This window comes from Dunckerocampus dactyliophorus, chromosome 5 (assembly GCF_027744805.1).
Source record: "Dunckerocampus dactyliophorus isolate RoL2022-P2 chromosome 5, RoL_Ddac_1.1, whole genome shotgun sequence".
Lineage (NCBI taxonomy): Eukaryota > Metazoa > Chordata > Actinopteri > Syngnathiformes > Syngnathidae > Dunckerocampus > Dunckerocampus dactyliophorus.
The window spans coordinates 20,159,740-20,184,925 of NC_072823.1; the positions used below are offsets into that span (position 1 = coordinate 20,159,740).

Below are 25,186 nucleotides of genomic sequence, written 5' to 3' on the forward strand. Positions count from 1 at the left end.
AACGTAGCGACCGTTTGAGTAACAAGATGATGATGATGCCCTCAAAGCTAAAGATTACTTGCACACACTGTACATAGTGTACATTGTTTTGAAAGCACTTTAAACCCTCCTACACTAACACACACAAAGGCGGGGTTTGTTTAACACATACAGTACTAGTTGTGTGTAGTGGTGGGCGATACTGCAAAATATGGTATCAATTCTATAGTAAACACACCAGTATTACCGATACTGATGCCGATTCTTTTTACTTACATTTTTCAAGATCATTTAATGATTTATTTTATTTTTGCCTTTTAATTAGTTGACCATTATTATAATAAAACAACAACAGGACAAAGATGTTAGGGGAACAAAACATTTTTTCAATCAACGAAATTCTGAACAACTAAACAAATATAAAAACAACAATACTGTATAACACAATGTAACATCCATCCATCCATTTTCTATACCACTTCTCATTAGAGTCACGGGGGAATGCTGGAGCCTAACCCAGCTGACTCCGGGCGACAGGCGGGGTACATCCTGGACTGGTCGCCAGCCAATCGCAGCACAATGTAACAATAACAATATCGGCAAAATAATACAAGCAACAGAAGAGAACTAATGATATCGATCTCATCAGGTATGAGTAAGTATGAACCGTGGATACTGACACTAGGGGGTGTGCAGATTGATCCAAATATCTACACTAAGGGTAGTAGCAGACTATTGTGATGATATATGTATATATTTTATATGTATGTATATATTTATAAAAAGATTCTCTTTATTTCCACAAATATCTTTATAGTTTTGCTGTTGAAATATGTGAAATGTATATATTGTTACATCGCATACAAACTCAGATAAGCTCTTGGACACAGGAGGGCTTTGGGGCAAAAAGCTAAAAAATATGAATAAGAGTCAATAGTAGTTTTGTTTGTAATCGTGTAAAATAAGTCAACTTGATTTTCTTTGTTTACTTTGTATCGGATCTATGCCCCAAATGGAGTATCTCCCAACATTTGTCACTACATTGGTATCGTCACCATCGACATTTGGCTCGACCCGCCCACCCCTTGTGTGTAGCAGAGAGCGTTTACTAGTTAGTTATAGACACAGAAAGAGGCAGGAAAGGAAGGAGGTGCAAGCAAATGGAGCAAACATGGAAGACATGTGACGACTAACTTGTAAATTGGTGTCCATTTGACGAAACGGCGCTGTGGGGATTGTTACTCCGGTACTACTGTACTATGCCCAGCGCCACCGTGTCCGTGCGGAGTTTATCCGAAGTGGAGAAACACCTCAGCGGTAGCAGGATGGTGAGTGACTTTCATGTTTTGACCCACGACACGACAACACCACACAGCACTACACACTTTTTAGTTATTAGTGAAAAAGGCTCCCTTTGTGACATCATTAACGTTACACAAAGTGCTCCTTCAAAATAAAATGCAACATCAGGGAAGTACAGTAACGTTGTTGGAATTTTGGTTTGTTCTTTCTTAACACTATTAAAATTAAAACTATACATATTTTAAAACGCGTTTAGTTAGACCAAAACATACTATTTAAACCCTTAAGTGTATAATGTTCCCTTGTTTACATCGTCACTATGTTTATATCTTGACGTTTTGACAACACAATGCATTTTCTTTGTTTTCGATACATACTTTGCTGTTTATTCCGCTGGAGTTTTTAGTAATTAAAAAAAATACTAAAATGCAGTTTCTCTGTTTGAGATTAAAAGTACAAAATAAATGTGGAGATGCTTTGACTGCATGTATCTCCACATGGTGTTCATTTTTTGACCAAAACATACAACGTAAACCATGTAAGTCTGTAATTGTCTTTGATGATACATGTTTTTCATTGTACAGCGACAATATGGTTGGAAATTTGAATGGAAATATCATATATGACCTTAATACGATATGCATAATAATGAATATATTAAATACATGGAATGTCACAACTGCTCCTCTACTTATGGATTTTTCGAAAAAGAAATTTGTTGAAAAACATATTTTTAAATAAAAATTTTAATTGCATTTTTTAATTTAGTATTGTGGTTGTGGTGCTGCACTATGGAATCAACCCGGAGCTCTTTCTAAAATTGTTAACCATTTTGCTAATTTGGATAGCCAAACATCAGTAACAGCGCTCAGTATGACGTAGTGTAGTTCTACAACACTACAGTACAAATACAGTCAAACCTTTATAGAACGGCCACCTGCCTATAGCGGCCACTGAAAAATCCCCCGCAGCAAATTTACATGGTATAGACCCTGTGTATAGCAGTCACCTGTCCAACGTGGCCAGCAGCCACCCATTTTGTCTCCCTTGGTCAATATCTGACTGCATATAGCGGCCAAATTACCGACTCAAGTAGAAGCTTCATGCACGAAAAAGTTTCGTTTTTCAATCAATGACGCTGTCGTGTGTAGACTTTAATTACTGAGTCCTAGCTTAGTCACAATCATTCACAAGATCCACACAAACTGTCAGTTGTTCCACATAAAAAAGGCTGGGAACAGGACGTGCTCCCAGCGACGCTACAATACAATACTGCATGTTAAAAAGGCAGCGGGAGCAAAACTGAGTTCGGTTGTGTACTTAATTGAAGTATTTTAGAATGTACTCAAGTTATTTTTGATCAATCCTCATCCACAAATCCATCAAAGTCCTCATCTTCTGTATTCGACACAAAAAAAAGCCGTCTTCTTTGCCGTTCGCTTAACTTGTCAGTGTTATGCAGCTCCGAACCGTAGTAAGGGCGACCTGACTCCAGCAAAGAAGGAAACTTCTTCTGTTGCTTCTGCCAACTTTATTTATTGAACGCGGCCAACAAAGAGCAGCTCAGAACACACACACATCCAATCTCGTCTCTCCTCCTGCTTGCCCACAAGGCAAAGGTTAAACAAGCCCCACTACATAGCTGTCCAGCCAATGCCTGTAAGAAATGACACCGTTTATTTCCTGGTGTGCACTGGTCAATACTGTAATGTCGCTTGTTGTGGGGAAGGAGAGACTCACGTCGCCGATGCACTTTAATGGCTTTATTAACAGCGGAGAACACTGCAGGACTTTACATCCACGCCAACATAAACACACTTCCCAACTCTCTCGAAACTCACAGCTAGCATTGAGCCTAGCTCTCCTGCTCGGGACGCCCACCGTCACGTCCCGTCACTTCCTGATGAACTAAAGCTGTAATGACACTCTGCCGTATAAAAAGTAAAATATTAAAAACAAGCGTAAGACATTAGTAGCACAGCTTTGTTCTGTGGGTGGTGGATAATAACAAGCCTAGTAGTGCTGTACAACTTTTATCCGCAGTCCCACAGTGCCCTCTACTGGTCAACATTATTTTTTTCGCTTTTTTTTTCTTTTTTTTCCCCTCTACTGGTCAACATTCAAACTGGACGCTAACCTGTCTATAGAGGCCACCTGTCTATAGCGGCCACTTTTGCAGTCTCCCTCTAGTGGCCGCTATAGACAAGTTTGACTGTATACCCAAAGCCAAATGTTGCAATATTAAGATATGCTTATTTTTTTGTCTGTTGTGTGTTTAATTGTCTTAATCTGTTGTGCGATGTGTGGAGAAAAAATGGGAAAAAACACCCAAAACAACCACTGGTGGCAGTGACGCGGAAGTACGCCCAGAATGCCAAATTATAATTTACTGTAGAAACATACACACAAGTTTGCACCTTGTTTTTAGTGTATTAAAATGAGGTTTATTACCAGGTATAGTTCACTAAATATGAGGAATTTGTTTTGGTGGGTTGGTACAACAATTATTATAGAAAGGTAAAAAGTACAAGATACGAATGTTAAAATAAAAAAAATAAAAATGCCAGTGTAGCAGTGCAAAACAGCAGCAGTAGAACTACTGATGGAGTTAATAAGAACCGTAGAATTATAGCATAGTTTATAGGAATATCGATGGTGCGACTATATTGAGGTATTTACAATTATACAGAGCAGCATTTAGAGCAGAGTACAATTTAAGGGTGCAACATGAGCAGTAACGGTGATGATGTGCATTAATGAACATGTTATATTGTCTATGGAGGGGTGGGAGGTCAGTGGGGGCCTTGTTCATGAAGCCGGTGTCAGACGGAACGAAACTGTTCATGTGGCGAGGTTAAGGTCCTGATAGGCTGCGGCCTCCTTCCAGAGGCGAGTGTTTGAAAAATTTTGTGACCAGGGCGGGAGGGGTCAGCCATAATCAATCTTTACTTACCTGCACGTGTCAGAGTCCTGGATAGCACCTTAAAGTTGTGACATGAAAATATTATTAGTTGCACGCTCTGCAGTCAGAGGTGGAATCTCCCTAACTCTTTACTCTTTCAGTCTGAAAAATGTGACCATCATCACCCAACAGGTTGTTAGCATGGGCCGAGTGGTTAGCATGTTGGCCACACATCTGGGTCGATCTGGGTTCGAATCTCCGTTGGGCATCTCTGTGTGGAGTTTGCATGTTCTCCCCGTGCGTGCGTGGGTTTTTTCTGGGTACTCCGGTTTCCTCCCACATTCCAAAAACATGCATGTTAGGTTAACGGGCGACTCTAAATTGTATGAATGTGAGAATGAGTGGTTGTTTGTCGATATGTGCCTTGCGATTGGCTCCAGGGTGTACCCCGCTGGGATAGGCTCCAGCATACCCGCCACCCTAGTGAGGCTAAGCGGCATAGAAGATGGATGGAGGCTGTTAGCGTGTGTCATGAGAAGAAGACTTGATCACATTGTGTCATTCACCAAGATTGCAGAGATGGATGCACTATGGACTGCTCATCAGTCCACATGACATGTTGAAAAAACACACATTTGATTCGTTTTGAAGCATGAGTGATGAGTCCCAAATACTGTAATTACTGTAATTACCAACGTTTAATTCACATTTGTTTATATTTTTTAGGTAGGAGGAAAAAAATAAAAGCGAAACTCATGACATTTTTGGTGCAAATTTGGATAAATGTGGGGCTCCAAAGTATTTTTTGTAAAAATGATGTAAAGTGTGTATTTTTATTATTTCTATATTCCTGTATAACACTGGAAGATGTCCAGCAACCTTGTAGTTATGAATATGATGGTTTTGTATCACTGTTTAGTGCTAAATAAAATAAATCAAATGCTACTTGAGAAAAATAATGTTACCATTTCTAGGATTTCTTTAGACTTTTTCTAAAAATATGAAACACGTTTTATTTATTTATTTATTTTTATACATTTTCTTTCATTTCCCACCCGGACAAGCCCCATAATAATGTGTTTACGAGGAGTTCTGGTCAGAGAACACAAAAAAGCGTGACACACAGAAAGGATACCTACGCGCAAGTACAAATTGAGAGTGTGGATGTTGACAGAGTGAATGAAAATATATTTCTGGGGGTCATAATAGATGATAATATGAGCTGGAAATCTCTAACATTAAAAAGATACAACAAAGTGGCAAGAAATACCTCAATACTGAATAAAGCAAAATTTGTTCTTAAACAAAAGTCACTCCAAACGTTCTATTGTTCTGTGGTTTTAACATATCTAACTTATTGTGTGGAGAAATGTGGAAATAACTACAAAAGTACACTTCATTCGATAACCGTGCTACAAAAAACATCAGTTCGGTTAATCCATAGTGACACTTATAAAGAACATACAAATCCTTTATTCCTAAAATCACAATTATTGTGATGATTTGATAAGCAAAAAACAGCTAAAATTAAGCCTATAGCAAACAATAACCTGCTACCCAAAAATGTAATACAGTTCTCAACAAGCGAGGAAAAATATGACCTTAGGGAAAAATTTAATTTAAAACATTTATATGCGAGAACACTTAAAAACCTTCAGCATTTCAGTGTGTGGAATCAAATTGTGGAACGGATTGAGTAAAGACGTCAAACAATGCACTGAAGTCTTGAACCACTTTGTCCATACAATGCTACAGGTATTTCTAAACACTACTACACTTAAATACTCTTGATTCACTTATCGTCCAACTATGTTTCTGTCAACGATTAACCTTTTATCAGTTATTATTTTTATATGTTTATTATTTGTTATGCCTTATATAATTTATTTAAAGTGATTACAAACCTTGACTCCTATTTTGCCACATTGTTACACTGCCTTATCATTTTTTCTATGTCTTTAAAATTGGCAAAGAGTACATTTGGAATACAGGAAGTGATCAAATGTATTATAATTTATGTGAAATGGAGGGGGGGGGTAGAGATGGGATCAAAATAAGCTTTGCTTCTTCTTACTCCTTTTGGACACGTATGAACTGAATATAACTGAACTGAACTGAACTGAATATAAACAATGGCAGCAAATATACTTGCATATAATAAGTGTCAGTTTAACGTTTAGCAGTCAGATGCTATTTTACTAAATAAACACAGCTGTCATTCCGACTATAATGATATCAGAACATCAATACAACATCAGCACTCGTTGACGATGACTTATGCACATATAGACATAAACGTGGAGAAGTCTTTTCTTCTTTTTATTTATTTATTTTAAACATGGAGTATTCTTAATAAGTAGCGCTAAATTGATCAGTGTCCATTTGAATTATTTAGTGGCCGCCACAAATAGAGAATCACTGAATAAAATCACAATGTATAAAAATGTAATGCCATGTTTGAAGTTGAACAGGGGTACAGTTCCACCCCAGCCCTATAGGAGGCACTATTGCGCATCACAAGGTGTTTGCCAACTGCCAAACAAATCAAGTTGAAGAAAATGCGTCCCCTCTATCTTTGCTATGGGGAGTTTGCTCAAAGTGAAATAAAACAAAAACGATCTGCACTAAATTGAACAACTCTTCCTTGTCATATGCCCCATGCTTCTACACTTTAGTCAAAAAGGGTTAAGCTGTATTTGCATATTTTTGCAGACTAAGACGTACTGTATTAAAAGCAGACTAATTCAACATTTTAGTGTTTGCGCTTGGTGGAGGTATTAGCAAGTGAGTTTGCCTCTCAAATGAAGATGTTTTAATGATGTGTTGTTACGATTTGGCTACATTTGTTGGCCCTCGAGTACACGCAAATAAAAAGCAGTTGTGTTTTAGATTGTCCATCTGCCGCCATGACTCCCCGAGGCACCCTTGCCCTCACATGAACCCTACATGTATCAGATTTTTCCATACGGTACAGAAGCGTACCGAGTTCCCACATGGTGCACATTAAGTGAGGAACAGGAAGTGTAACCGGGCAGAGCTTGAAAAGCCTTCGTGTTTGCATAACACTTGTTATATACCAACCCGTGTACAGTACTGTTACATCCCAACTAATTACATGTTAGTATGGCTATCATCATCATCTGTTTTTAATAGATGATCTATGTCATTGTTTTGGGCACCAACGAGTGTGTTTTCTGCAGGGCTGTTTTCAACTAAGGATTTTCATTCTGTTAAATCCGATTTGTTAGATTTTGTCCATAGTGGGCTAATATTAATTTTTTTTTCTTTAAAGTTCAGAAGGAATGGCGATCCCAACAAAAACAGATCTCATTTGTGACTTTTTCCACCTCAAAGAACAGGCTACACTCAGATAAACAAATAAACATGGTAGGTGTACTCTCATTTATTTAGTGACACAGAAAGCAAGATGAACAAAACCGAAACCCGGTGCTGTCGCCACACATCATAAAAGTGGACATGCCTTGAAAAAAACAACTTTCCAAAACTCGCATTTAGGGGACTAATTTCTTGCCTGTCGGGACATAAAATGAATTTGGCATCACAGCCTTACTTTTAAATATGATTGTGTGTGATATGTAAGAAGCTGCTGACACGAGTTGCACTCGACTTGCTGTAACCTGTTCAAAATACTTCCAAACTTGGGGTGATTTTTTTTAGTAGCCATTATGAGCCAATAAGTCCATAGTTGACGGTCTTCCTAGCGTTCAAAGCTAGCGCTCACCTCAGCTCCTTTGGATTGTGCCCCTGAAGCGGGTGATTGTATAAATGCCTGGTAAGTATACACTAGGTCTTTTGTTAAATACACACGGCATTTTCAATTCTTTATTAACACAACTGAGGCTGTTTCTGTATCAAGATATTATTTATGAAAATGTATATGCTCAGCAGCAGCCGTTGACACCCCCCATATAGTCAGAATGGTACAATCTTGATCACTTGACATTTTTATATGATTTGATGGCAAGTTTGATAGTCGAATCTGACTCCTCCGCATCGAATCGTCGAATATTCTTAAGACACCCCCAGTTTTCTGTCAATATGCTGTGACTATAACCTCCGAATTGAATCCCCATCAGTCCACAGGGACAATGACTGTGTTAATGGGCTATTGATTGAGCTCGTCTGAGATAATGCTGTCTTTTTGTCCTCCAAAAAGAGAGGTTTTGCAATCAGACTGCAGTCCAGCTGTTGGGAGTACTTGTTGGGCCAAATGTGACTGAAGATATTCCGCTCCCTGTTGTTTCTCTTTGCTGGTTCCTGTCTTCCTAGTGGGAGACTGTCAGTCGTAGGGAATACCAATAAGCATGGTGGAGCTTTAGACCCCACTGTGATTCTTGTTCTCTGCCTGAACGGCTTGGTTTGTTCCGTCTCTGCGACAGTGCCAAGCCTGCAGTTTGGATCCGGTTTATTCAAGTAAGTGCAAATGTTGATGCAGAGGAGTTTTAATATGGAAAGTATGCCACAATGCAGGAAACTCCAGCATTCATACAGTGTACTGTATGATGTGCTTTTTGTTGTAAAGCACACAAAATAACAAATGTCATTTAGTTTGTATAATTTTTTTTACATTATTTTTACTGCCTTGTCATTAATTTGTAGGCAGACTTTAAAGGGCTAACACTGTGCAGGAGCTTTATTCTTTTTTTTTTTCTTTCTTTTTGCAGGATGCATCACTCCTATCTTTCATGACGACCCATGTCCCCTAATTCTTTGTACCGCACCACTTTTTGGAACTCTTGTCATTGGGGTACTAAATGGAGTAGTTGCGTAGGGGTTGTGTAGGGCAGTGGTCCCCAACCCCCGGGCCGTGGGTCATTTGGTCATTCGCACAGAAAGAAAAAATAATTTCCATTATTTAATTTTTTTGATGTTTTATTTTGAAAAGTGGCCAGATTTTCTCTGTTACATCCGTCTCACTTGACGCTTGTCCATTGTGCGTGTGCTAACTTTATCTCATGCCGCACAGATAGACTACTACTGTATTTTTACCATTTTTCTTTCACCTCATATTTGGTGTCAAATGCTGATACTATGTGGGAATGCATAAAGGTAAGTTTTGATGACTTATTGAGTGCTAATGTGCACATTTGTCTCAAGTTAATTCATGCTAGCACACTGCCTTTACCACACACGTCAAACAGCGATGTAATCATCTCTCTGGAAAAACTTGGCTGGAACTTGAACTGGTGGATGGTGGGTCGGCATTCATTTTGTGCTTTTAATTTGATGTTATTCATGTCTTAGTTTTACACAATACATAATAAATAAGATAAATTAGATCGCTATAATGTACGAACCAACCAACCCCCCCAGCCCCGGTCCGCGGGACATTTGTGGGAACACAAGCCGGTCCGTGGGTCAAAAAAGGTTGGGGACCACTGGTGTAGGGTACCAAAACAATAGCTGTACCATAATTTCCAGGTTATAGAGTGCACAGGTATATTAGCCGCACCCACTAAATTTAAAGAGGAAAAGAAGATTTGGACATATTTAGGCCACGCCTGACTATAAGCGGTGTGACAGGTGTCCACTTTATAAGATGGGATATTAAGGAGACAGAAAGATGTTACATAGAAAGATTTTTCTGAACTTTTGGTTAAATGAATGTTTTTTTGGCTAGCTAAACAGTAGCGTACCAGAAAAGACATTCATCACCGTCCTCCTCCTTCTGGGAACTAAAACCACAAAAGTCTTCAGCATCAGACTTGAACAGCCTCAAAATTCCCTCATGACACACACTGTCAGTCTCTCGCTCTCTCTTTCGTGGTCGCACTCTTGGGTGGCTTTTGTCTCAAGGCAAATTAGCCATTTAGCGTGAGCCATCCTCTTCATCACGCAGTAGTCCGGCCTTTCGAAACCCGTTGGTGATAGTGGACGGTTGGCGGTCCGAGCAGTTTAAACAGAAGCTGTAGTAATTCTACACTTGAACACAAGCGCAGCATAAGACTTCAAAACGTGATATGAGCTTCCACTTCAATCGTCACTACTTCCTGAAGCTGCACTCTAAGCATCATGGGAAAGGTAGTTTTAGCCATAAACGAGCTGCATCACTGTATAAGCCGCAAAGTTCAAAGTTCTTATACACCGGGAATTACAGTACTTTTTGGAAGGCTTCTAGAAAGAAAACCAGGGCCTTATCCTGTGTTAGGTGTTGCATTGCCTCCATGACCTTAAAGCAGCATGGTAATTGATTGCATACTCTTTTGTATGCAACATTGTGTAAGATCTTGCGTTTCCTCTTCTTGGCCTTCCTGTTATTGCACGTTGATGTTTTCTGGTTCCTGTAAAGGTCGCACAGCAAGTTGAGCAAGAAAGCGTTTCTGCTTATTTTGATAGCTTCTGCAAATATTGACTCCACAAATTTTAACACACATTCCGTGCACACTCGACGACGGGGGGGCTTTCGCTTCATTCCCCTTCACGATGCTGCATTCATTTAAGCAGTGGACGCATTCATGCTGCTCATTGATCGTTAGTGATCCATGCTGTGAAGATAATCAGCATCCGCAGTGGCTTTTACAGCTCGCTCTGACTTTGCATGCAAGATAGCGGTTTTGAGCCTCATGGTTTGTTTTCACCATTGAGGCTAATGCAGTTGGACTCTCTCATGTTATGCCCGCCTTGCAGATCGCACTAACTGGGTCACGGTGTTGGCGGACAGACGCTGTGGGCTATGTAGGGCAGCATGGGGGGACTGTTGGGGGCTCGTACAGGGATGAGGTAAGAGGGAGGTCCCCCACACTCCCCTCTGTAAAGCTTCATGGTGGTGGAGATGATGTGTTTGGGGAGTATCTTCTTTTTTGTTCTGTGCCAGCCTTCTGTTTTGGTTTCACCGGAGGGCTTTACTCTGTTAGAATACTAACACGGACATGCATATGACTTGTATGAGTAGTTTCGTCTTATTAGTATGTATTTTTAATAGCTATTATGCCAACTAAAAATGCTAAATTAAGCAGACTTAATCATTGTTCCATTAAATCCATAAAGAAAATTAAAGATCTGTTCTGGAAGGACTTTCTACAAGATTTTGAAGTAGTGTTTCTCAGAGAATTTTAGTGTTGTTCAAAATGTCTTTGTAGCTTTAGCCAACACTCAGATGTAGTCCAAATCTCCTAAATGAATAAAAAAAAAAATCATAAATGAAATGACATGAATGGCAAGAATGCGTTACAATATTTAGCATTTGAAATATAGTGCAACAAGTTCAATGCTCAATAAGGTGCTCCAAAGAAGTTGTGAATGTTTTTCATAATTTTTTTTTTTTCGTGTAATTACTTGTGTCATTTTCCAGCCTATTTAAAAGCTAATAGAATCACATAAATAAATTGTCCGGGCTATGAATAATGTGGGGCTTAACAGTATATGTAATTTTTATTTTATATTTTTAAAAACACGTCAGTCTGTGGAAAATGTATGTAAACCCACTTATTTACATCTGCAGTTCTAGCTAAGTACCGCCACCGGCTGGCGCTTAGATTTACAGTACTAGTCAAAAGTTCCGACGCATCTCCTCATGCAAATGTGTCAAAACTTTTGACACATTTTTGAAACCTTTGCAGCGATTAAAGTACCTTTAACACGCCGACCCTGTTTTGTTGACCTTTGAGAACCCTCCTAACTGTTGGCCCAAACACTTGATATCATACTGCTGCTAACCGCCATCTGCTTGCTGTCCTCTAGTCTAGTCGCTCAGTTTTCATCCCCTTCTGCCGTCTCCAACCTTCCCCAAAGACCTCTTAATCCTCTGGCCTGCATCCCCCCCACCCCCCACAACTTCAGCCTCCCCCGGGGAATGGTGAGAATGAAAAGTGGGACAGCTAATTGATTTATCAAGGTCTGCTCCAAGCACAGACCTTCGCATTGAGCTTAAACAATCAATCAGGATGGCTATCAAGTAGTTGTGTAACGGTACTTGTATTTGTGATAAGAGTTTTTGTTAGGGACAGGAAGCCTAATTGCCTCGCGATACAGTCACGTGTCTCCTCATGGCTAGCGGTAGTGCCAGGGGGAAGCCAGAGCTCACAAACCCTCTTCTGTTGTTTAAAGTCTCCTGTTTGAGAACACTTCCTGCTAAAAGATGTAAACAGACAAAGACAAATGGATAAGACGAAAGTAGTGTGCCATCATTGTTTAGTATAGATGGAGAACCGGGTTACAAGCTGGAACTACTTAGGCGCTGTCCACACAGAGATTTTTATTTTGGCCAGTTGAAAAAAATGTGCATCCACTCTGCCGGATTACTAAATAGTTGCATCCAGATGGGAATGGATTACTGAGTGAAAAGGATGTAATACACAAGACACACCTATGTGTGGTGTTGTGAACAGATACGCAGACAGAACCACGTGACACACCAAACTATAGAAGAAGAAAGAATGCATGCGCATGAGTCTGTCATCCTCCGCTTCGCAAGGCTCGTCTACACTTATGACAAAGTGGAATTACATGTGCGTCATTTTGGGAGTATAGGACAAGAACATACCGGGAGAACGTCGACTGCAGTGAGTCATTACTAGTGGATGACCGGTTATCAGAATTATTAGGAATTTTGATATATATCGATATTGGCCTTATTTAACTCAACTGCTCAATTTAAAACTGGGTTATTTTGGCTAAGAGGCAGCCGCGCCTCCCTCTCTCTCCTGCCACTTTTGTCTCCAGCATTGCTCCACCCACGGCACGCGTTAGTGGCATAGCCAATCTCAAGCGGACGCTGTGCTCTCACACACACGTGGCTGAGAGGGAAGTCTTCTCGCAGAAAACGCAGAAAACTCTCTCGAAATTGTAATAAACATCCCAGTGCGCTACATCTCACAACTACTACTAACGTTACAGTGAGCAGCAGAATACTGTGAGAGAGTAAGAGCGGAGTAAACATTAGTGGCAGCTCTGCCAGCTCGTAGTACCTCCCGACATGTCTGAATTACTTGAAAGAAGGCTGCTGATAATGTCGACAGTCAAACAGTCCGTGATGCATGTGTGTGATTGAACTTGGAGGGAGGCATGCCAAGGTGGAGGCTGGTTAGCGTACCATTACATTAGTTCGCCGGTCTGGCTCTAAAGGCTCAGCAGACTATGTATTAGCAATGGGGAGAATATATGTAATGTGGAAAATAGTGTGTGTTTGCTTAAAAGTCACATGAAAAACTGTACAACTCACGGCTACTACAACAACGTGACGTTAAGAGCGGAGTAAACACAAACGGGAGCTTTGCTAGCTGTTGGTAATATCAATGTGAAAACAGTCCGTGATTGTAGAAACCTCTGTGTGTGTTTGTGAGAGAGTTAAGAAATTCTATTCAGTCTTGTTGTGTTGCAGGGAAGTACGCAAAGCTGAAGGCTGAAAAAATTCAGGGAGCTATGATATAAGTTTTTATTTTAACTTTACAAGAGTTGCTGCTGAGCTTGTTAACTCCCTGCACTTTTTGTTGTGTTTGAACTTAAAACAAAGGTAAGTTAGATATAAATGTTACTTTATTTACTGTGGAAACATTTCAGGGAGCTCTTCTGGAGCTGTTTTTCTAGTTTAGTTAAATAAACATGCTTTGGGCAGTTGAACGAAGTTAAGTGTTCAACATTTTTACGGCAATTTCTGCGCTTTTTCTGCAAATCAATATCGGCTCCAAATATCGGTTATCGGCCTGCTTAACTACTCATAATCGGTATCGGTCCTGAAAAACCCATATTGTCATGACACTGGGAATATTTAGATCTTATGTTGACTTGTTGTCAAAGCTCACTTCTGGTCACGGACGTCATAGTTTTCAAACCGAAGCGAATTGCTCGTCTATACAGAAACGACGAGCCCACGTTTTCAGATTTTCTCACGCTTGAAGCCGTGTTAAAAAAATACCGTTTCAGGGCAGCCACAACGCTGTTTCCGTGTGAATGAGAGGCAGAAATGATAAAATACTTACCGTTTTGACCTGAAAAGGTTTCCGTGTGGATAGTCCCTTATGCTGCACTTCAGCCAATAGGGGACTTTCATTTACTACATATAAAACATATTCACCAGCTTGCATCAGCATACATATACTGTATATATTACATATACATTTTGCTCAAGCCTCTCCCATACATGCTCTCAACCTTGAGACCCTCACAGCGAACCACCATTAGATGCCACTTCACAGTTTGATTTCTTTTCATGCTCACCCTCTCATATCTGTGTGTTATCAAGCGCTCACAGCAATGAGTTTACACACCGCAGTGCTCCTCAAGAACAATATGGAGCTCTTCAGAAGTGAGAGCCTGAGGAGACAGTTTAGTTCTACTACAGCACAAATAACATCTTGTCCAATCTCCACTATAACCTGCATATTTTTACTCTATAAAACAGTGGTACAGTACAGATTACTTATTTTGCCACCCTCGTGCTTTGGTTCTCTTTAACTATTGTAAACTGTGTTTGACACCCGAATGGAAGGGTTTGAAAAAAGTGGTACAATGCAGATCAGCTCTTTTGGTTACCTTCACAACAGCCTGACACAAATGCATTTGGTACCCTTCAGGTACTGGTTTCCATGCCCTTAAGGCACTGTGCTACAGCGTTTGGTACCCTTTTAAAATGTGCCAAAAAAGTGGAACAGTACCAATCAGTACATTTGGTACCTTTGGTAATGGTATTGGTTTAATTTGATTTGAACACGCATGCAGTTTACTATGGAATACATTACATAATTCAATTCAATTCAGCTCCACATGTCCAAAAGGAGTAGGAAGAAGCAAAGCTTATTTAATCCTACCACCCATCCATTCCACATCTTGTGCTGTACATTTATTAACTTCCTGTATTCCATATGTGATTTTTTAATGCATGGAATAATGATAAGGTAATGTAACAATATGGTGATGTAATTATTAAGATTTCTTTCACAATAGATATAATAATCAGTATAATAATAAATAAATAATAGAGATAATCATAACAAAACAAGTTCAAGACTCTTCTTCCTTGTATTTTGCAAACATCAACTGCAAGTATTGTTTTTTAAATTCGCTCAACTTGGTGCATTGTTTGAGTTCATCCGTTCCACAATTTAATTCCACATATTGAACTGCGGTGGGGTTTTAGCGTTGTTCTCGCATGTAAGTGTTTGAAGTTTAGTTTTTCCCTAAGATCATATTTCTCCTCTCTTGTAGAAAAGTATTGTACGACATTTTTGGGTAGCAGGTTATTATTAGCTTTATACATTATTTTAGCGGTTTGAAATGTACTAAATCAGCAAATTTTAATATTTGTGATTTTGAAAATGAGGGATTTGTATGTTCTCTATACACGGCATTATGAATTATCCTCACTGATCTTTTTTGCAGTACATTTAGCAAGTGAAGATTGCTTTTATAGTTATTATCCCATATCTCCACACAATAAGTTAGATATGGTAATACCAGAGAACAGTAGAGTGTGGAGTGATTTTTGAAAATTTTATTTAATATTGAAGTATTTCTGGCCACCTGAGGTTGTATATTTTTGATGTGAGATTTCCAGCAAATGTTTTCATCTATTATGATCCACAGGAATTTATAGCATTATTTTAGTTTTACTTAAGTTCCAGGATAATCTGTTTTTATCAAACCATCTTTTTAATATGGTCATTTCATCCGTGACTTTTTCAATTACGTAGCTCTTGTGTGTTTTTCCCAGAACAAAAGGCAGTAGTGTCAACCGCAAATAATACCAACTCTAAATCTTTCGTCACTTTACAGATGTCAGTAAAACACAAGTTCAAAAGTTTTGGTCCCAATATTGACCCCTAGGGTACTCCACACTTAATATTTAAACTTGCATATGTGTATTCTCATAGCTTTAAAAATTGCTTCCTCTTTGCTAGGTAACTTTGAACACAATTCAAAATTAATCCTCTGATTCCGTACCTTTCTAATTTTGTTGTTAGGACGTCATGATTAATTGTAACGAAGGCTTTTGTGAGATCCATAAATACTGCATCTGCACACTTTCTGTGATCTAGCGTTGGTAATTTTGTGCGTGATTTCAATCAGTGCCATGGTGGTTGAAATGTTAGCGCTGTATCCGTATTGACTATCCATCCATCCATTTTCTATACCGCTTCTCCTCTTTAGGGTCGCGACTTAGGGCGACAGGCGGGGTACACCCTGGACTGGTCGCCAGCCAATCACAGGGCACATATAGACAACCATTCACACTCACATTCATACCTATGGACAATTTAGAGTCGCCAATTAACCTAACATGCATGTTTTTGGAATGTGGGAGGAAACCGGAGTACCCGGAGAAAACGCATGGGGAGAACATGCAAACTCCACACAGAAATGCCCAAGGGAGAATCAAACCCAAGTCTTCCGGATCTCCAGACTGTTACTGTGTTGGTCAACATGCTAACCACTAGACCACCGTGTGGCCCCCGTATTGACTATCTGCGAGTAATTCATTCTTATTAATAAATCTGTCCAACTTGTTATTGAATAGCTTCTCGATTATTTTAGAAAATTGGGGAAATAAGAAAACTGTTTGGTAATTTGTAAATTGATGTTTGTCTGCATTTTTTCAAATTTGAACTAATTTAGCTATTTTCATTTTATTAGGAAATGTTCCAGTCTGAAATGATAAGTTACCGATAAACAGTATGTTAACGGTTGTACGATCTCATTGATAACCCTTTTTATTGTTTCCATTTTGATTCCATTACAATCAGTTGATGCTTTTGCTTGACAATTATTGACAATGTCAGTGATGTACTTTTTTGTTACGTCAATGAGGATTAGGATTAGGATTAGGATTCCTATCCATGGTTTCATTCCTTTTCTCCATTGTCCAGAATTTTGAAATTTGTTCTTCGAATTTTGGTCCAATATTTACAAAGGAGTTGTTAAACATTTCAACTACCTCATTCATATCATCAATATTAGTGTTTCTAACCATAAAATAATGAGGGTTGTCTACTTTCTTAGTCCCTTACTTCTTGTGAAGTGAATACATTGCCAATTGTGGGCATATGGTATACTACAGGGCTGGTGTATCTTTAAAGATAATGAGCATTTTTAAACATCATTTTTGTACTCAGTGACCCCAAATTAGCCAAGAATGACTACTTTCATTTCAGAAGCATTTTGGGTGTAGACCAGTGTTATTTTTCTTTTGCTTCTTGGACATTTATCGCCATGGAAAGTTCTTATCTTGGTTTGGTACAAATCAGTGCTCTGTTGAAGTCTGCCAAAAAAGGGTGTGGGTACAGAACCATGCAACTGGTACCCTCTACAACCTTTTAGCTACTGTTCTACTGCATTACGTACTCGTTTTGAATTGTGCCAAAAAGCCATTCAGTAAATTTGGTACCTTTCACAACAGTTTAGGTACAATACTAATGCATTTGGTACCCTATTGAAGCTTGCCAAAAGGTGGAATGATACTAATGAGTTAATTTGGTACCAGTTTAGGTACTATACTACGACAAAAGCAGTATGGTAACATACAGTACACCTCTTTAAAGGAAAGGTGTAAAAAAAAAAGTACGGTCCTGATGTGTACTGTTCAGGTAGTGTATTTCTGATTTAGGTACCTCCAAAAACGACTATAAAATTGTAAACATTAACTTATGAGATGAGCTGGTTTTGAAGGAGAAGGAAGACATGAGCTCTCATGTGACACATAACCAAACCGGTTTGACAAAAAGGAACTTGAACGCCTGAACCCGATTGTCTAGACCAGCGCTGTGGTGTGCAGGCTGGTAGGAGGCAGCTGTTCATTGGCCAGTGTGCTGCTTTGTCTGCATGACATCACTGCACTTGTGAGAGCTTAGCTGTTGGTCAGAGGTGGAATATGACAAAGTGGGCCTTTTGTGTCTCTGCTGAGCAGGAGAAAGAGCTGAGTGTTCTCGGAGAGGTGGGGCTGTGGGATGGAGACAGACGCTGAAATCCCTGAGGCATGCTTGGAGAAAGTCTCAGTAAAGAAAGTATGCAGTGGATCAACTAGTAGATAGGCATATTTGTGTGAAAGGAGGGCCAAGAGGAGAGGGCCAGAGGACAATATAAGAGAACGGGCGTTTAAGGCCAAACCAGATCGTTCACCGCTTTTCTCACCCACATCCAGTTTGGCAAGTTGTTGTGAAAGTGTGAGAATGACATCAATTAAACACAAAAAGATGTAATTGGATCGCCAATACGTCATAACAATAGTCCTTTTTGCTTGTACTTCAGCAGCCTTTACCTTTTATGGAAATGTTATATTTATATATAGCTTCCGTTTGACGCCCCTGCACAACCTGGAGCGCCATTGTTCCATTGAAGGAAAAAGCACCCCAGATCATGGTGCCGCATTGATATGATGTTGCAATACAGCCACTGAGTACTTAAGTCCCAGCGACTGGTTGGCAAAACAGCACAATTGTTGTTGAGGATTTCAGCAGCTTTGTGTGAGGCTTTTTGTTGTACAACACTTTTATCAGATTAGACCGCCGTGTTTGTTACACCGGTAAGCATCCAAGAACGTCTATTACTGTGCCCTCAAGTAACACCCAAGCTTGGACAGACGCATGCATGACCCTTCATTAAATTTTCTCTGCTTCCTGTTTTACTTCATTCCATTCTCAGCCAGACTTGCTTACTGGGATTAAATGTATCTGCTTTCACTTCCTCCATCTCTGTGTCCTGGTCAACTATATTGACACATACGTGTTTACCATCAAGCAGGACATTGTCTAGCAAAGGGATTTCACAAGCGGCGTTGACATGATGGCTGACCTACATTAGATGTGCACGCTCTACTTGGTTCACACACATTAATAATCACCATTATCTGAAACGTTGTCATCAGTGATGTGTCCAGTAAGAGCATTACGTACTCAACCTGATGGTCTCTCAGGAAGTAAAGATGAGGTAATGCTATGAAAAGACGTTTTAGGTTTTTACCCGTCTGATAGAATTTGCTAAAACACAAACACATTTGTGATGAAAATGTGAAAAAGCTTTGAAGCTAACATGTTTCAATTTTGTGTAAAATACTGACTTTTTATCAACTCAAATAACCTTGCTGCGTGGACATGAAGGACAATCTCTTTATACGAGTGTCGCTGCAATCTGGTTTAGTACTTTTATCTGATTGAATACGGTTAAGATAAGGACTTGAAGTTGACAAAGCAAGACAAACTAGACGGAAGACGAGAGACTTGTTGACAAAAAACAGTTCATGAAGTGCCGTCTTTGTGTTTCAAGTGGTCATGTCTGCAATCGGCACAGTGCACTCTGACAAGTCAGGGTGGGTGGGTCGCACCGAATATCGATAGTTGATATATTGATACTAATCGTTGTGTTAGTATCGGATTGATACTTGCGTGATGAGATTTTTTTCAGTTTATTTTCACATTGTGTTGTTCATACTGTTAGTTTGTTGATATTGATATTTATATATTGTTTACAAACTCATAGAATATGTTTTTGGACACAGGAGGGCTTTTGGGGCAAAAAGCCAAAGGATTTGAATGAGAACCAAAGTTTTTGCTTTTGTCAAATTTAGTAAACTGTTATGGGCAATATCATTCCTGTATTTATTCATTTTTTATCCTGTATTTCTGCAATCAGCAGTATGTGCTCTGACCAGAATGAGGCAGTAGATGATCGTACCGTACTATTGGAGGTGGGGGGATGCTTTCATTGTAACTCAAATGTCAAAAAAGTTGCTTCAAGTGAAAGACTTTACCATCTGTATTCTGGGGTGGGGCGACAGTTCCAACAACAAAAAGTTGAAGTTCATTAGATTCTAAAGCTGGTACAGTCAGTACAACAATAGTGCTTGTATGATGAAATACTTCTGATGAGCATTGCTTACATTGTTGACACTACGTGATGTTTGTCCCTCCATGCAGGACCGGAGTTCTGATGGCAGTTTTCTGAGCCTTCCTGCCTCCATGCGTCGAGGATCCTCTGAGAACAATCTGGATCTGGACCTGAGCGACGGCGCTACTTCCCCCTCTCTGGGCTCAGAGGTCCTGCGGAGTCGCTCCTGCGTGGACAACCTCCAGCAGAAGATCCTGAAAGTCACAGAGCAGCTGAAGATTGAGCAGACGGCGCGAGATGAGAACGTGGCCGAGTACCTGAAGTTGGTGAACAGCGCCGACAAGCTACAGGTGGGCCGCATCAAGCAAGTCTTTGAGAAGAAGAACCAGAAATCGGCGCAGAATATTGCCCAAATGCAGAAGAAGCTGGAGCAGTATCACCGCAAGATGAAAGACAGCGAGCTCCACCTGTCACCTCACCCGTCCAGCGGCAAGCACAGCACTATACCCAGGGAGTCCCGCAGGGAGCTGCTGAGGGATATGACAGGCAGCGGGCGACACCCTACCATGGACAAGATCAAGACCATCGGCCCAGGCGTTTCTCTCTCGCCTCCTTTTTTCTTCAGCAAACCCAGAGAGTTTGCCAACCTCATCAGGAACAAGTTTGGCAGCGCTGACAATATCGCTCACCTCAAGACCTCCATGGACGCTTCCACGCCTCTGCCCGCCGAGGCGGCGGGAAAGGGCCTGAGCAGCAGCACCTCCTTGGTGGGCAAGCCCAAGTACCCCAGTGATGACGAGTGCTCCTCAGGGAGCGCCTCCAACTCAGCAGACAGTAATGGGGTCTTGGCAGGGATGCGGGGTCAGGTCCAGCAGGCGGGGGGCGAGGCCCAGAGCAGACTGATGATGAGCCTGGAGGAGGTGAGGGAGATTAAAGAAGCACAGAACCAGCTGGAAGAGGACATGGAGGAGGCTAAAGCTCAGTTCAAGAGGGAGTATGGAGTCATCAACCAAGCACTGCAGGAGGAGCGATACAGGTCAGTTTTAAGTGTGTATCAACGTGGAGCAAACAAGTGAGGGAGAAGATGTATTTTTTGTTACAACATCATTAAAAAGTCTAGTATCTACCTCTGCACATAAAAAATATGTATGTGTTTCAGGTATGAGCGTTTGGAGGACCAACTGAACGACCTGACCGAGCTTCACCAACATGAGATGACTGACCTGAAGCAAGAGCTGGCCAGCATCGAGGAGCGAGTGGCCTACCAGGCCCAGGAGAGAGCCCGTGATATTCAGGTAGACCCCGATGTTGTTGGCTTGTGAAGAGCCCCTTTAAACATGCGCCACATCTGTCCTCCATGTTTCCCAGGAAGCTCTAGAGTCGTGTCAGACACGGGTGTCCAAGCTGGAGCTTCAACAGCAGCAGCAGCAGAATGTGCAGCTGGAGAGCGGAGATGCCAGAGTCCTGCTGGGGAGGAGCATCAACATCATGCTGGCCATCATCACCGTCATCCTTGTGTGCGTATCCACCGCCGCCAAGTTCGCCGCACCGTTGATGAGGAGCCGGAACCACGTGGTCGCCACCTTCCTGGGGGTCTTCTTCTTGACCGTTTTCTGGAGGAACTGGGAGCGTTTACAGTACGCCATAGATAGGGTGCTGGTGCCTGCCTGAAAGACGTCGTCATGGACGCTGTAAGGCGATTGGTTGTACAATTGTCTTACAAACACATCTCTCTTCATCTCTTTTATTAACTGAACTGAAAAATTGATTTTACTTTGCTGTTTTTATAACATTATATTTAACCCCAAATTATTGCTATGGAAAAGATGAACGAATGGATTTAACCAGCTCAGGAAGGACCTCCCCAAAAAAGTGACAAAAAATTTCACTTGAAATCACTAAAATCACAACAGCTTGGAAGGAAAAGTTTCAAATGAAATAATAATATTAACATGACTTTGCCAGCAAGTAGGCTAATGTTTCCAGTTATTTATTGCAATTCAAGTTGTTCAAGTCCAGTGAATCGCTTGAATTGGTACTGGGGTAAGTAGTGAACTGCAAGAGGTTAAGAAAAAAAGGTAAGGTTACCCAAAACTGAAATATAATGTAAATTTCACAATTATACAAAAATGTATTTTGCAGGGACACAAAATGGGTCAATAATTTAAAGGAAAACTGACATTTTTGGGGAATTTTGTTCACCATCCACAATGAAACATGAACACATTTCTTTCCCTTTTTTGTGCGTTCTAAAGATAGAAAACAAGTTAGCGTGAGGGAGCTAACAATGCACGTCATGGGACACACGTATTTAGACTATAAAGCCCCCAAAAAACCTCTAACAACGTTTTATCGTTTTATATATGCTGTGATCATATTAACAGGTACAGTACATTCATGATAACATGTAATACTTACAGCATTTTGCTGTATTTTGAACATTACCAGAACTTCTTTCCTAGGCACATTGATTTCACATAGCCGATAGGTATTAATGCTGCTTCCGTCAACAACAGCAGCATAGAAAGAGTGGGTGTTAAGCTATTACTAATCATGGCAGACAACCCCACAGACGCGTACCACCTTTGGACAACCCCACAGGCAGACAATAATGTTGCTGGGTGCTAGGCAGGTTCAGTTATAGTGAAACACTAAGGCATTCGCATAGTGTTATCATGTAGGGTAGCACTAGTGCTAAATGTTTCATGAAAAAATAACAGTATAATGAAAAGAGTCACTCACAATGTCTGCTCTTGTTGGGATGGCTGTATCTTCCAGCTCTTGTGCTCCCTGTTGAGCTGGTAAATTCAACATAGTCCTCAGGAAAAAATGCTGACAGCAAAGGAGCATCTCACGGAGTCTTCATAGCGATATCGTCGGGTCTAAGTTGAGAGCCGGTATCCGCTGCTTCAATCTGTCTCGTTGTTTAGTTGGTAGCGTGTGGAATCTCAAAGTTGGCCAACTTTTTTGACTTATTGCCACAACCTTCTACATACACGTGCCAGGCATGATTTATAACTTAGCGTTAACTTGCAAAACTCAGAAACACATCCGCAGCGGCAATAGGTAGTGTACCGCTCGGCAGTGGATTGATCCATTGTGTTACTCCGCCAGAAAAATATAGCTTTGTGTTAGTAATAACTATCGCTGTAGCATGGTTAATATACAAGTCAGTTACGTATGTAAGCGGAACATTATTGGCGGGTTTTTTTTAGGCTTTTTTGGCCTTTGTAGTCTAAATAGGTGTGTCCCATGATGTACATTGTAAGCTCCCTCATGCTAACTGGTTTTCTTTCTTTAAAACGCACAGAAAAGGGAAAGAAATGTGTTCATGTTTCACATAAGAATTGTGGACGATGGGCAAAATTCCAAAAAAAGAGCAGTTCTCCTTTAAAGCTTTTCTGCAGAAATGGAGGTTGATCAAGCCTTGAGTGTTGGTGCTACTAATTCCTACAATTTTTAAGAGTTTTCTGGCGTACTTAAGCCCTCCACTCTTTGCATAAAAGGAACACACTGTGGTACTATACCTTCGTGAGCATCAGTTGAACATTATTGTACTGCAGAAAGTAATGTGTTGCTACAAAAATGGCAAGAAAAAGACAGTAAACAATGGAAGAGATACAGAAAATGTAGGCTTTTCCTACAGAGAAATTTGGGTGTTGTAAAACTTTTGACCGCTAGTGTATCTTAAAGACTTGAAACAGGAAGAAACAGCTCACTTGTGTTGTACATACACAACGGACACTTCACTATGGTACACATGCACAATCGAATGCCATCCCCCCTAAAAAAGTGCTGCCTTTACAAAGAAGTGTCGGCTAAAACCCATCTTAGACTTGAAACAAGAAGAAACAACAAGCTCAGTTGTGTACAGTATTGCACTAATATTTGAAGTTCATTATTTTCGATACACTCACAAGTCACTCCGCTAAGTACACCTGCACAATCCAATACCATCCAATAAAATCTTACTGTACTTGCATTATTATGATCCTATTAGATGTTCATTTAATATTTGGTTTACAATTGTGGTTGTAGTTTGCAAAGGAATCTTATCATTTTTGTAAAAGCTACATTTGCATTTCATTTGAATGTGCAGGTGTGCCTGATAAAGCGTCCAGTGAGTGTACTTCCTTTGTCAAAGTTGCACATATTTAAATGCAAAGCGAAGCATGGAATATGACCATCATTCTTCAAAAATGTTTGTTTCACATAAAGAAGTCAAGCTTCTGTTTTTAAGTGATTCTTCATAAGTTTTTTCCTAATGTTTTCAAGTGCAATATAACTTTTTCGATGCGTTCTTAACAGAGTGTGTGTGTGTGTGTGTGTGTGTGTGTGTGTGTGTGTGTGTGTGTGTGTGTGTGTGTGTGTGTCGGGGTGTGTGCGTGTGTGTGGGGGTGTGTGTGTGTGTGTGTGTGTGAGAGAGACACGGTGCTGGAGGGAGGAAGTGCCTGCCGTCAAAGATGTATCACCACTTGAAGCTTCTGTTCAGCTCTGATAAGACCATTTTGTCTATGAAGGGCAAAAAAAAACAACGATACCCCCCCCCATAAATACAGTACTCAACACTGTGGCTCAGTCAGTCAGTTTAAAATGTTGCTATTTTTTACGACCATGTGACTTAGAGGTGATGGTTTCAACTGTGATTTTTTCTCTTTTTTTGTGTTTAAAAAGAAACATTATGTACTCCACTGAATGATGGGAGAACATTCCGGAACCTTAGCGATTAAACACTAATAATAATTCAGATTTTGGAGTAGTTGTTTACTTTGAAAGTGTCATAATAAGTATTTTAATGTTGTCCATGTTGGTTTACTGACTGAATCTTTAGTTTTTTGTTTATATGTTTTGCCTTTAGAACCACACTTAATGGCCACAACATTAGGTACACCAGCACAATCAAATGAGATCCAGTACACAAGCTGTGTATGAAACACACTGCCTTTATAGAAAATAAGGTCTCACAAGTATTCAACAGTATTCTGCCTCTGTTATGGATTGCTGTTATACTGAACTGCATGGCATACTGAAGCGCTGTTCTTAATATTTTGATCTACTGATAATTATCAGTAACCCAAAATATTAGAAACTGTTCCTAAGATCCACAACGACAAACACAATAACAGTGAGGTGTACCTAAAGTGTCCAGCGAGTGTGAGTACCAGGTTTACATTTAACCTTTCACCTCCGGTACACTGTGAACCAATCATATTTGTATTTCCACAGATT

The 25,186-nt window shown here is 40.2% G+C and overlaps 1 protein-coding gene across 1 annotated transcript; it reads left to right on the plus strand.

Annotated features, from left to right (window-relative positions):
* The first annotated feature begins 1,089 nt into the window (after positions 1 to 1,089).
* On the plus strand, positions 1,090 to 24,505 carry LOC129181460 (transmembrane and coiled-coil domain protein 3-like). The gene is made up of 4 exons (XM_054776703.1): positions 1,090 to 1,307; positions 20,047 to 20,993; positions 21,117 to 21,252; positions 21,326 to 24,505. The coding sequence occupies exons 1-4, from the start codon at positions 1,239 to 1,241 to the stop codon at positions 21,626 to 21,628; spliced, it is 1,455 nt and encodes a 484-aa protein (XP_054632678.1). The 5' UTR covers positions 1,090 to 1,238; the 3' UTR covers positions 21,629 to 24,505.
* Positions 24,506 to 25,186: the final 681 nt, after the last annotated feature.